A 14,110-nucleotide genomic window follows, 5' to 3' on the forward strand; every position below is an offset into this window, starting at 1 on the left:
CTGCCTTGTGTGTTTTCTCACATTTGTGACTGTCTGCCCCAGCCAGGTGTGTTTTACATGTTTGTTTGATCAACAACAATTTTAAGAATTAACAATTGAGGAGTTGCTTTGGTGCTGCAGCTTTTGTACTTTGCACTCAGAACTACAGAGGTTCTGTACTCTGTAGTTTTGGTTGAAAAAAAAATGCAAGAAAGAGGAAGTGTTCCAGGAAGGACTAGCAGTGTGCAGTCTTCTTTGCACCGCAGTATTAAGTTCAGTTTTCTGTCACTGATGAATGATACAGAGCAGCCTTAGTGTCAGCCATGGGGAGCAAACAGAGAAACATTTGCCATTTGGCCATGGGTAAGACCAGTATTACAAAATTGTATTTGGAAAGCAGATTTTGTAAAGTTTAGCAGCTGTATGGTATAGTATAGACATGAAGTCTCTTGAGACTAATTTTCAGCTTCAGTTTTTCAGTATAAAGATCCTTCTCTTTACTTAAAGGTGCTGTAAATGACATTCAGAACATTAATATAGCAGTAAACGGTTATTTGCTATGTGAAGCTATAAAGGCGTCCTGAACAGAGAATTAATTCACATTCCTTCTGTGTGTGTTGTTATCCGAGCATCTTTGCTTTTTGATAAATATATCCTTTCATATCATAATCATGATTTGATAGCTTGTTCGGTCGTGCGTGCATGTTAATGCATGGGAGTCCCTCCCTTTGAAACAGTTCAATGGGCAGAAAAATGTGTTGCTAGAAACTGAATTTAAATCATTTATGTTTGAATTTGAATGACTTAGCATACAAGGTTTGCTTTGATAATCTGAACCTCAGTAGCACAATTTCAAATTGGATTTGTTTGGAAGTATAGACCAATAAACTTGAAGTTTAAGAATGTAATATTATGATATTGAATACAATAGAATTGAATAATAGAAAATGTTACTCTCTATACTTTCACTTTCACGTTTACTGGGACACACATCCGGTCGTTGATGAAGGGAAATGAAGTGCACTTTCACACAACTTCGGTCCGTGTATGTTTGGATACTTTGTTTATTGGATTAAATCCAAAGTGGCAGAAACCCAACCTTCCACAAACTTTATTTATGTCTTAAAGCTTGTTGAATTTATGGACTTCATAATTTTTTTCTCTTTCTCTCTATAGTCTATTTTCTCTTGAGTTCAACTTCACCTGCTGCAGGTCAGTCATGTCTATGGTGTAATGCATACAATCCTTTTAGTTTTCAGTTTACAGTCTTTGGAACATACTTAGATATTGTATGTAATTTCTTATCTTGTGTCTGACAGATGGTCAGATCAGATTAACTGGGTCTGGGTCTACTCGGTGCTCTGGAAGAGTTGAAATCTATTACAACAACATCTGGGGAACAGTCTGTGATGATTATTGGGACTTAAACGATGCTGAGGTGATTTGCAGACAGTTGGGCTGTGGTGCGGCACTGAGTGCCCCTCAATCAGCCCGCTTTGGTGAAGGAACCGGACAAATCTGGCTTGATGATGTGGCCTGTTCAGGAAATGAGAGGTCTCTAACTCAGTGTCAGCACAGAGGATTTGGGACACACAACTGTGGACATAGTGAGGATGCAGGTGTTGTCTGTTCAGGTGAGAAAGATTTTGGATAAAATGTTTTGAATAAATGTGTCCTTTTCTATAGACAGCTCTGTCACTCAGATGCAGTGATGGAAAAGAGCTGGTAACCACAGCATACTTTTAGAATTAGAAAGCAGAAAAAGTGTGAAATGTTGCTAACACACCAGAAACTGTTACTTAAACTGTAATGGAAGTGAAGCAGTGTATCAAGTGCTTGATAAACTGGGAAAAGTGTTATATCATACTCACAGTCTTGTAAGAAATGTAAAGCATGTAAATTAGTCATAACTTTTGCCAAATGTGTTTAACAAAGACGGTTTCTGTCATGACTAAATGAAGACCATCACCCCCACCCCCCCAGCAATGTTTTGTCTTCTGTGTTCTCTGCCTAGGTGTCAGATTGGCTGGGTCTACTCTGTGCTCTGGAAGAGTTGAAATCTATTACAACAACATCTGGGGAACAGTCTGTGATGATGGTTGGGACGTAAACGATGCTGAGGTAGTGTGTAGAGAGTTGGGCTGTGGTACGGCACTGAGTGCCCCTCATTCAGCCCGCTTTGGTCAAGGAACCGGAAAAATCTGGCTTGATGATGTGGCCTGTTCAAGAAGTGAGAGGTCTGTAACTCAGTGTCAGCACAGTGGATTTGGGACACACAACTGTGGACATAGAGACGATGCTGGTGTGGTCTGTTCAGGTGAGAAAGATTTTTTAATTGTTTTCTCAAAGTCAGCTAGATGGTTCTGCCAGCTCAAAGTACCCTGAATGTCCATACAATCTCATCCAAAAGATGTCAAGATGTTTTATTTAAGACCAAAAATGCCAACCTCATGGTCGTGCTAGCAAAGGACAAAACAAGGGTTAATACAGCACCTTAGTGCTTTTTTGTACAGCATTTTGGTCAGCTTAAGCTGTGTTTAAATGTGTTCTAGAAATAAACTTTACTTACCTACTTTACAAGAGAAAGGGTTTAGAGAGCAAATCGGGGGGTTTACTGTGTCCATGCCATTCCAGTGAGCAGGACCTGCTGCATGCTAGCTCATTCCCTGGCCATGGCCCACTAAAGTGGTAGGGCCATATTTATTGTTATTAATTACACCTTCAATGAAAATGTCAAAATTGTTGCTGTGAGCTAAGGGCCTATTACCATCCATAGAGCAATGCTGTGGATAAAAATACATCACATACAAAAGCGAAAACAGAAACATTACGAGAAAAGCACTCCAAATTCAAAATGCTTAAAATATCAAAGTCTATACATGAGTAAATTAAAACATCAAGAGAAATGTTCTCAAAATAAGAAAGAGACGCAAATGCTTAAATACAAAACATACATACTGTATATGGCCCTTCCACCCAAATCCTGTTGTATATTCTTTTCATTTTGAAACATTTTATGTACATCATACAAGTAATTTACCATTTGAGGTCCCACTCTTGACTTGAATGGGATAGAACTGCACACCATATGTAGGGAGACAAGCATAGAATCAGGTTGTAATGAAAGTGTTCAGCTTGTGTTGAACCTTTCATATGAGACTGCTTTCACAGCATAAACTATGGTTGTCTTTTTCAAATATCAGTGGAAGAAAAATTAGATTTGAAAAACAAGCATGTGAACCTGAAAAAGTTGTGCAATTCAGGGAAGGCCCATAGAACATAAACACTGCCTCTTTACAGTAAAAAAAAGACCAGTCAATTCTCAAATCTTTAAACTTTTTATTTTACACCATGAAGGCTTTTAAATATGTACTATTTATTGGATGTTCCATCAGTCAGAGCTCCCATTATACCTCCTCATTATATTGTTGTTATGTTTCAGCACTCCTCCCTAAGCCCAGCATCTCCATGAATCCTGCTGCTAAGGTTACCTGGGGTCAGAACGTCGGCATCACTTGTTCTGTCTTAACTCAAACTCAACAGATTTTAAGTCCAACATTTATTTTGAAAAAGGCTTCAAGTTCAGTTGGAAAGACCCAAACATCAAGTACCAACTCTGCTACCTTCAACATGCCTGAAGTCAACTTTGACAACGAAGGATCATACCAGTGTCAGTATAAGATAACAGTTGCAGGTCAAGACTTCACCTCCTCAAGTGACTCTGTCAGCCTTTCTGTTACTGGTAAGGAAATCAGTCAATTCCCTGAAAATTGATGTTTAAACATTTTGTTTGCAAAGTTATTGGCTTTCTTGTTGAGTTATATGAGGAGACACATGTGAGTGGTATCAATTTTCTCATCTAACTTCTAAACAAATATAAAATATATATTAATTAAGCAATTTAGCCAACTTATAAAACAACAAGGGAATTTCCCCAGTGTGGGATTAATAAAGTCTATCACATCTTAAAACTGAAAAATATATCTCAGCTCAAGTTAATACATTTTTCACTCTAAGATTTTATTTTTTTCAGTGAGATTCCCGAAACCTCGCATATCCATGAATCCTGTTGGTGAGGTTACCTGGGGTCAAGACGTTGGCATCACTTGTGTGATCTCAACTCAGGTTTTAGGAGGGACGTTCATCCTGCAGCACTCCTCAGGCTCATCCAGAAAGACAGAAACGCGTACCAACTCTGCTACCTTCAACATTGTCCAAGTGGACTTTCACAATGAAGGATTGTACCAGTGTCAGTATCAGACAAGGAGTTCAAGTCAAGAATTCATCTCACCCCAAAGTAACGTTGTCAGACTCTCTGTTTCTGGTAAGATTAATGGATAAATAATCTAATAAAACAACACAACAAGTAACACAGAATAGCCTTACCAAGAATAACTGAACATAAAGAAACAGTACAGGAATATAGCAAGGAGTTTGTTAGGACTCTTATCAAGCATGAGTAATTTCAGGCAGAATGGACAATGTACATTTGAGTTGCAACAACTTCTCGTTTTATAGCAAAACATGCAAAATGGTTGCCATACCACACATTATGTTTCTCAAACTGCCCATTTCTGCAGCGCCTTAGTCTGAAACAAGCTCTGTCTGAGATCAGTCTGACCAAATTCAAACAAGTCACTGGGTGGGTGTCACACCACCACCTCATGCAAAGGCTGATGAAACAATGTTTTGAGGAAGCTGGACAGAAAACTTGATAAGTGCAAAACCGTGGTGATTAGTAACAAAACAACAAATACATACTCTCTGTCGCGGAGCGAGAAGGCAGAATCGCGACAGACCCCTTCTAACTCCCAGAGTTAACCTTCCCGTGCAGATCCAATGCTACCACATCTTTTCATCACATCACAATTACCATTAGATTAGTTGACTATCTATACAGTTAACGTTACTGATGAATTCGTGGGTTAGCCCAGAGTTAACCGTGGTCAAAACAATCATGCTAAAAATAACTGAGCGTGTTGAACCATGTTGTAATCTTATGTTACCCACCAAGAATTAGCTAACGTTATAGACCATGCATTAGCATTAGCTATTGTCAACAGCACCTTTACAGTAGGCACTAATACACTTTTCCTCTTCGGTCCCCCTACAGGTTGGAAGCGGTATTTTCCATTACTGTTACCATTACCATTATTATTCTCATTCGAACGAGTTAATGAACCACTGAAACGATTTTGGAAACATTATTTGAAGGTACAAAAGAATCTTTGGTGTTGGATCGACCAATATTGAAGTCAATCAATATCAATAAATAAGGTCATTGTTGTATTACTGTGTATTACTATGTAATCAATGACAAAACGATGCCATGTGGCAGAAAAAAAGTTGTATTATGTTTACAACTCTCCTCCATATATCTCCTCCTATATATATATATATATATACACACACATATATATACAATGCATGCACGCACGCACACACACACACACACACACACACACACACACACACACACACACACACACACACACACACACACACACACACACACACACACACACACACACGTGTGGGTGTGTAACCCCCAGCCAAAAACAGCGTGCAGTGTGCAGTCCGTTCTCATAAAAAACATTTTTGTGTAATAAGGGGTCAACATGCCAAAACTTTTGCCCACCTTTGCCATCTTGATCTATGTTGATTCATTCATTTGATATTCTCCTAATACTCTTGTCCCTTTTGTACTTTTCCTCTTACTTTAGTGCCGCTGCAGCAGCCCAGCATCTCCCTAACATCTCCTAACAGAGGGCTGGTCTGGGGCCCTGAGCGCGCACAGATCACCCGGGGGTTTCAGCTTTGTCTTCACCTGCTCCACTTCCTCCCATTATCCTGGAGGTGTTTTCCATCTCATCTTCTCTGGTTCAAACCTCATCAACACAGAGCCAGCAGTCAACCAGTCAGCCTCCTTTTCCTTCCTGGTGGCTGAGTATGAACAACAGGGCAACTACAGCTGTGTGTATGAAGTCACACTGTCCTCGAGGAGATTCTCTTCTACACAGACAGCACCGATTAGAGTCGTCATTAAAAGTAAGTAGAATGAACACAAAATAATTGAACAACATTTTGCAATATCAACAATATTTGAATGATACATAGACTACTTCCTATATATGGCTGATTTCTAGTAAAGCCAGAGCGGATAGAGAAATAATGAGCTGCATGACTGTACATGTACCAGCCATATTACTGTTATAGTAGTCTGGATCAACGGAAGTACATTTCCAGGATAACTGCCTGACATTGCGCCAAATATCCCTCGCTTTACACTCTTTGTGTGTTGCCATTCTCAAACTCCCTTCATTTCGGGAAACATCTATACCAGAATGTATGTGTGGTGTGTAGCCAGACCTTACTCCACAGCGCTGTGGAGATAGGCCTAGCAATGCGAGACTAGGCCAATGCATTAAGATGCATTCATGGACAAAACCAAATTTGCAACAAGTCCTTCAAACCATATGATGAAATAGGTAGTTTATTTCTAACCTCAAATACGACCCACAAGAGCATTTTCCATCTTCATATCTAAAACAGAGAACGTAATGGTCACAGTTTTAAGGATCGTCACGGTTTGGTTATGTTTAGGCACCAAAACTATTTATTTAGGTTTCGGAAAATCATTGTGGTTTGGGTAACAAGTAACTTCACTTCCGGTTATGCATGTGACGCTGCACGTGACGTAGCTCAGTTTGTTCTTTAAAGTTAAAAAAACAACAAAAAAATTCAACATTTACTTTTATTTTCAAACGGGACTTGAACCTGGTCTCCTGGTTTAAAGTCCTGTGTTTTAAAAGTAATGTCTACCATACACTAGAAGACTTTGAACAGACTTTGAAAAGACTAAAGTCTGACACCACCTCACATCTAAAGACAATCATCTCACATCAAATGTTAAAGACTGGGGATCTTGCAGGGTCACAAATTGCAAAACTAAAACTAGATTAGTTTTGAAAAATTTAACCAAGCTAGCTAGCTACTGTTAGCGTTACCTGGTGACTTTAGGGCAGGGGTCTCAAACTCGCGGTCCGCGGGCCAATTGCGGCCCGCGGGACGATAGTTTGTGGCCCCTGCCTTAATATGAAAGTTTAATGTTAGTGTGGCCCGCGAGTTTGATATGTATGGTACTTTACAGTGTTGTGTGCGGAGGTGAACGAACCCACCATTCACGGTGGGGTATATGGCTCTCGGGGGCGGGACATCGGCCGGGCTTGATGCAAGCAGAGAAACATTCCTCAATGAGTGAAAGTTACAGCCGCGTTGCCATGGAGTGTCTTCTTCCGTGCCTGGCTGGCTGCCTCGTTTCTATTGGGCACATGCGGACATTCGTCCCAGCGCGCTGCGTTCACAACACTTCACTTATTTTAAGTTGCTGCCCAGGACATTATATGTAGCCTATTTATATAAATGTAGGCTATATACATTTATATAGCTCTCGTTATATCGAGGGGTTAAATTGGGCCGGGGCTCTCCGGGGCTCAGCTCCGGCACATAAGCCTGCTAGTTTGTCCAGATGTGCCTGCTTGCAGTCTAAATATGTCACAAAAAATTTGATGAAAGTGATGCTTTTGAAAACATGATATTTGAATGATGATGATACATGAATAAATGACATTTTTTTGAAATGGCATGTCTATTTTGTCTCGGCGGAGCTGAGATGAGAACAATCAGAACACGGCAACAACCCGCCCAGAACTGCAGACATTTCACCACCGCGGGTCAACTACATAATGCCAAAGTGTCTCCGTCGGTAGGATTAACAGATAAAATGCTTTCTCATAAAGCTAAAAACCCCGTTCGCAACCCCCAACGGCCGCTACGAGTTCATGTCGCTGACCAAGCCGTTGAACCAGTCCTCACTGTCGCATCTCCGCCAGCGGTAGGGCTCCGAGCAGGCCACGGCTCGCCTCCGAGCCCCACTCGGTGCCGCGCGTGTGTGTGTGTGTGTGTGTGAGTAAAGAGAGAGAATGGGATAAGAAGTTTGTGTGAGGTGGACCTAGTCACCACAGACCCAAATCTTCTCAGCTGTTGCTAGCCTACTGTCATGCTGCACTGTCTCTTCATGTGGCACATTATGTTTATTGGCACATTGTATGGGTCACTTCTTATATCATAACAAGGTAATACAATGTGTAATCAAGTGATGACTGATTAACAGTAATGCAAATGCTAAATGCCCTAATACCTGATGATACTACAACAATGCAGAGTATAGGCTCTTAACCTTGCAGTTTTGCACATATCATGTAAGACTCAATTTCTCCAAAACTCTCCAGAAAGTGCCATTTAACGGTTTATTTTTCAATATATATATATATACATACACGTCAATGGCACTTAGAGAGTTAATATGAGGTCTCTCTCTCTGACAAAGTAAATCAAAGTGATGCGTACGCGGCGGGATAAAAGAATATAAATAATAAAAATAAAGAGATTTGAGAAGATTGGAATTTTTTTAAGAAAGCTTTTCTTTTGGAAAACCTGATGCGGCCCAGCCTCACCCAGACTCTGCCTCCAGCGGCCCCCAGGTAAATTGAGTTTGAGACCCCTGCTTTAGGGAAAGTTTGCAGATTTTCGGTTCTGCCGCACATGCAGATGAATAGCGTTTAGCTTAGCGCCATAGCAATTATAAACAACACTGGCTCTAGCTGTTTGCTGCTTCCTGTTTGGTGCTGGGGGGAGCACACAGTGCGCACCCATTGGTTGTTGACAATGTTCATGTAATTTAACTTCACTACCAAGAATTAAAACTTACATTGATTTTGTCAGAACGTCAAAACGGGAAAAATAGTGACAAGGACTGAGTTTTTTGTCCACCTTAGACCAAACGATTGAGATGACAGGAGCGCCCCAACTCTAGCAAGACTCTCAGGATTTCATTCCGATATTGGAAATTAGTCTCAACGGTGGAAACACTTTAAAAAATTGTTTGTCGTAGGGTCGGCATAACACAAACAAAGAAAAGAGCGTCTTCTCGGGCAAGCTAGCAGTTATTGTGTAGATATATCAGATTGTTAATCACAATGTAAAAAAAAATTGACAAAATGTAGGATTAACTGTTGAATGTTTGTCTCTCCTAGTGCATTTGTTGCCGCTGGTCTCTTCAGTAGCTGCTGGGGGTCTGCTGCTGCTCCTGCTAGTCTTGGTGGTGGTCTGTCTGGTCTGCAAGAGGAGACGACGAGCCAAGCACACTGGAGCCCTCGTCCATACTCAATGTCGGTGCTCACACAGTACACATTCATCCAATGAGTTCAAATGTTTGTAAATAATTTCTTCTGATGTTCATGATGCTTGTGTTTCAGTGGCTGTCAGAGTCAGGAATGATTATGAAGATAACGAGTATGAGGACGACGAGTCTGACTATGAAAATGTTGATCCAGTGGACACCATGAAGAAACTGAAAGAGGAAGCAGGGAAAGGGGAGGAAGAGGAGACCAATGATTATGTGGAGGGAGAGAGCGACGAAGATCATGATTATGAGGAAGCGGACCCAAGTGCAAGTATTATAAAGACCAACGAGGTCTATTTCAGCGTAGAGGAAAACAGAGAAGAAGAAGAAGAAGAAGATAATGAAAATGACTATGAAAATGTAACCAAGCCATTTGGTGAAGAAACTTTGGAGCCAGAGAGCGATGAAGATCATGATTATGAGGAAGCGGGCCCAAGTACAAGTATTATAAAGACCAACGAGGTCTATTTCAGCGTAGAGGAAAACGAAGAAGAAGAAGAAGAAGAAGAAGAAGAAGAAGAAGAAGAAGAAGAAGAAGAAGAAGAAGATAATGAAGATGACTATGAAAATGTAACCAAGCCACTTGGGGAAGAAACTTTGGACATTTATGGAGATCAGGATATTTATCAAAACGTTTAAGGTGTCCAATGGTCAACAATGTCACAGTGGTTACCGTGGATGGAGCACTGTTTTTTTGACCCACTGCAAAGAATTTAAATTTTAGGGTGCTTTCACTTCTGTAGTTCGGCTAATTTGGTCAAGACCAAGGGCAAAAAATCATACATTGTAGCATTTTTCAGCTGTTTCAGTTCCTTTTCACACCACACAGTTTGCTCTGGTCCGAATCAGCTGATGAGTTGGTGAAATGAAGTTAAATGCAGCAACACAAGTCACAGTCATTTTGGGCCGCAACAATCTCAAAAAAGGCCAAGAAATCCTGGAGGGACTGACATTTCCTAAACTGCTCTTCAATTGGTCAGAATTAACATGCAGGAAAATTCCAACGGAACTCCCGGTCGTAAACAAAGAGAGGAGGAAAAGCCAGCAGACAACATATGTTTTTGCCTTCTACGTTCTATGGAGAGACAACTGCAAGGGTTGATTGTAGCCCTGCTCATCATAGCATAGCACAGCTGACTACGGCAGCTGGTTTAGTCCAAACATGCACAGTTCTTCCAGTAGTTGGGTCTGTTCCAGGTCGGATCACATTCTCACCACAAACAAATTCAAAGATTCAACCGAACTAAATTAGGCAGGTGTGAAAGTCCCTTTAAAGTGACTTTCAAATAGATGGAGTAGATACATGTTAAAATGATGCTGAAGAAACTGCAGCATGGTGTCTTCCGGCCTCAGGGGAATCGGCTAGTCATTCAATTATTTATTATTTTTAATTGCATATACCTAGATAAATTACTAAAACTCTTGAATGCACTGTTGTAGATTTAGGTTTTAATATTTTAAAAACCAGCAAAGCCAGAAAAAAAACTATTTGGTTTTTGATATGCCTAACTGTATTTCTATAGTTCCAAATTCTTGTAGGCTGGCCTATTTGCATATTTGAATATTGTAATTTATCCATCCATCCATCCATCCATCTTTGTCCACTTATCCGGTATCGGGTCGCGGGCGCAGCAGCTCCAGCAGGGGACCTCAAACTTCCCTATCCCGAGTTATGTTAACCAGCTCCGACTGGGGGATCCTGAGGCATTTCCAGTTCAGGTTGGAGATACAATCCCTCCACCTAGTCCTGGGTCTTCCCCGAGGCCTCCTCCCAGCTGGGTGTGCCTGGAACACCTCCCTAGGGAGGCTCCCAGGGGGCATCCTTACCAGATGCCCAAACCACCTCAACTGGCTCCTTTCGACGCAAAGAAGCAGTGGCTCTACTCCGAGCTCCTCACGGATGACTGAGCTTCTCACCCTATCTCTAAGGGAGACGCCAGCCACCCTTCTGAGAAAACCCATATCAGCCGCTTGTACGGTAATTTATACCGATGAAACAATATTATCATATTATTAGAATTAATATATTAATAATTATGAGCTAGTTTTGTGGCTCTGTATCATAATTTATATTTTTCAGGGGACTTGAAGCCAGTTAGTATAACTGAAGCAAAAGGAGAACTGGTTGGTCTCTGGACATATATGAACATTTTATTATATGTAGTCACTAGGTGTAAACAGCAAATTATAGTCCTATGGACAGTAGCCCATGGTAATTTTATTGCTGCTCCTTTGCACATATTTGTGAATTATCGTGATTAGGTCATGAATTGTTAATGTTTGTAGAATTCTATAATCTGGTGTTTTGTATTTGATTTGCATTGGATTATATAAATGATTTATTGTTCTATCTACCAGTAACCATGGGTGGGAAATAACAATTGAGCTAAAACCTGATACAGTGTATCTTACATGGCCCCCATGTACAGAGTATCCAAAAATAATAATTGTTTTATCCTACCCATAATATATTAACTTCTTAAATATTCAAATATGTATTTTTGATGTTTATGCTACCTTTATTAATTGTTTTTATTGAACCATTCAAGTCCAGCATGAGTCTTTAAAACTCATTTCAGTAATTTTCAATTAAGACCTCTTTATTTACACCTATATTAACTGTCTTGTATTATTGTAAATAAAATTTTCACTTTCTTGCTGAGAGTTGAAAATTGAAACTATAATAACAGAGACTTGGCTCACGACAGAACATCATGATTTGGTTGAGACTGAGGGATACAAACTGTTTTTTATCAGCAGCAAACAACAATCAAAGATTGGGGGAGTTGCATTATATATTTACAAAAGATATCAATGTAAAATAGTAAATAAAATATATTTTGTTCTAGATACAATCATGGAATCATCACATCACAGTATAAATTGAAAGGGAAACATCTAAAAACATTCTCATTAGTTGCATTTATAGGAAACCAGGATCAAATATTGACATGTTTAAGGAAAACATATCAGAAATTTTAGTTAAGTTAGTTAGTTCACTTGCTCAACCCACAAGAACACAACAAAACTACAGAGTTCAATAATTTTATGTACATTACCGGTTTATATCCCTCAATCACTCGACCAACCAGAATTACAACCAATAGTGCAACACTAATTGATAATATATTTACCAACGTTGTTGACTATAAAGTTGAAAGTGGACTAATCATAATTGACGTCAGTGATCATCTGCCAGTTTTTGCAAACATGCATAGCTACACTAAGACCAGAGGCCTGTACTACGAAGCAAGATCAACATGTCCTGGATTTCTTTCAGTAATCCGGCTTCACCAAACCTAACAACCGCGGTCCATCATAATCTGTACTACGACGCTGGTTATCAACTAGTTCAGTCAACTCAGGGTTTCCCAATCCAGCGGCGCGCGCGTTCACAAAAAAGAGGCGAGGTGTGCGCACCACGACCAATCGCAAACATCTACCAGAGCAGCATATTTTAAACAAGAAGAGCAAACTATAATTCTACATAAATATGAAGAACACAGACACGGTTTTACAGGCATAATGCAATACAGTCGCTGCTTCCTAAAACAGGAAGGAAAGCTGGCAAAAAAAATAAAAAATAGCCGACGCTGTAGATGTTTAAATCACAACTCTTATTAATATCATTTCCTCATCAGTCAGGACCAAGATCTGACCATAAGTACACTTGGGCTTTCCATAAACTGTCATTGCTTTAGCCTATAATTTCAGTTGCAACCCTGGCAGTGGGAAGCGATCGTGAGAACAAATAAAAAATATAAAAACATAATTCAAACCGATGTGCGCATTGGCGACACACGGCTCAAGAAGCCGATATTTAATTCCCTCCCATTAAAATATATATATATATATATTTCATACAAATACCAATCAGGGAATGTTAACGGGGTTGTCGATCTCTAAATGTTTTAACTTTTATGAGCGCATCTCTCTCTCTCTCTCTCTCTCTTTCTCTCTCTCTCTCTCTCTCTCTCTCTTTCTCTCTCTCTCTCTCTCTCTGCACCGAGCTCTGCCTGATCTTCTATAAGAACGGTGAAGCCGTTATCAATCGAGTATTGATTGGTCAGTAGGCGGTGCTTTAACACCGGTTGATCTCTGATCTCCAACTTAACCTGCTCCCGAGCAGGTTAGGTGTTCAGCATGAGTTACCACGGCGATTGAACCCGATAACAACTGATCCACCTTCGTAGTACAGAAAATCCTGGGTTGAGCCTTAAGTTAGCTCGTTAACGCCAAATCCTGCTTATTAAGTACAGGCCTCTGGAAAGAAAACAAAATATACACAATGACCAGACACAGAACCCAAGAAAACATCAAAACGTTCAAAGAGGATTTAATGAAACAAGACTGGGGCAAAGTGTACGTAGAAAATGTCAATGAAGCCTATGATTCATTTTTCACTGTTGTAACATCACTTTATGAAAAAAACTGTCCTCTGGTAAAGAAAGAAGTAAAACAGAAATCCGATGAAAAACTGTGGATAACTAACAGTATATAAAATGCATGTAAGAAAAAAAATTATTTTCTAAAGAATTTTTAAAGAAGAGAACAAAAGAAGCAGAAAACAAATTAAGATATATAAAAACAAACTGACAAGAATCATGAGAACCAATAACAAGAATTATTACAGTAAACTACTGGAGGAAAAAACAGAAGCAACATAAGAAACACCTGGAAGGGGTTGAATAAAAAAGGCAAAACAGGAGACTAACTATTTTCTGACTAAAAACAATTCAGCGGTTAAGGATATGACCTTAGCTGCAAATTAATTTCATGAATTTTTTGGTTGGTCCAGGTTTAGCTGAGGAGCTTGCAAAGGTTGGCAGTATAAATGATGTGCTAAGCAAGAATGTAAATATTAATTAATCTATGTTTGTTAAGGGA

The 14,110-nt window shown here is 39.8% G+C and overlaps 1 protein-coding gene across 1 annotated transcript in view; it reads left to right on the plus strand.

The window, feature by feature from the left end:
* The first annotated feature begins 280 nt into the window (after positions 1 to 280).
* The window catches only part of LOC120574202, a 166,747-nt gene continuing 152,917 nt past the window's right edge, over positions 281 to 14,110 (plus strand). The window contains 6 exon segments of the mRNA XM_039824427.1: positions 281 to 342; positions 1,156 to 1,191; positions 1,299 to 1,613; positions 1,994 to 2,296; positions 3,422 to 3,721; positions 4,013 to 4,303. Coding sequence (XP_039680361.1) covers positions 303 to 342; positions 1,156 to 1,191; positions 1,299 to 1,613; positions 1,994 to 2,296; positions 3,422 to 3,721; positions 4,013 to 4,303 — 1,285 coding nt within the window. The 5' untranslated portion in view covers positions 281 to 302.

This window comes from Perca fluviatilis, chromosome 15 (assembly GCF_010015445.1).
Source record: "Perca fluviatilis chromosome 15, GENO_Pfluv_1.0, whole genome shotgun sequence".
Taxonomy (NCBI): domain Eukaryota; kingdom Metazoa; phylum Chordata; class Actinopteri; order Perciformes; family Percidae; genus Perca; species Perca fluviatilis.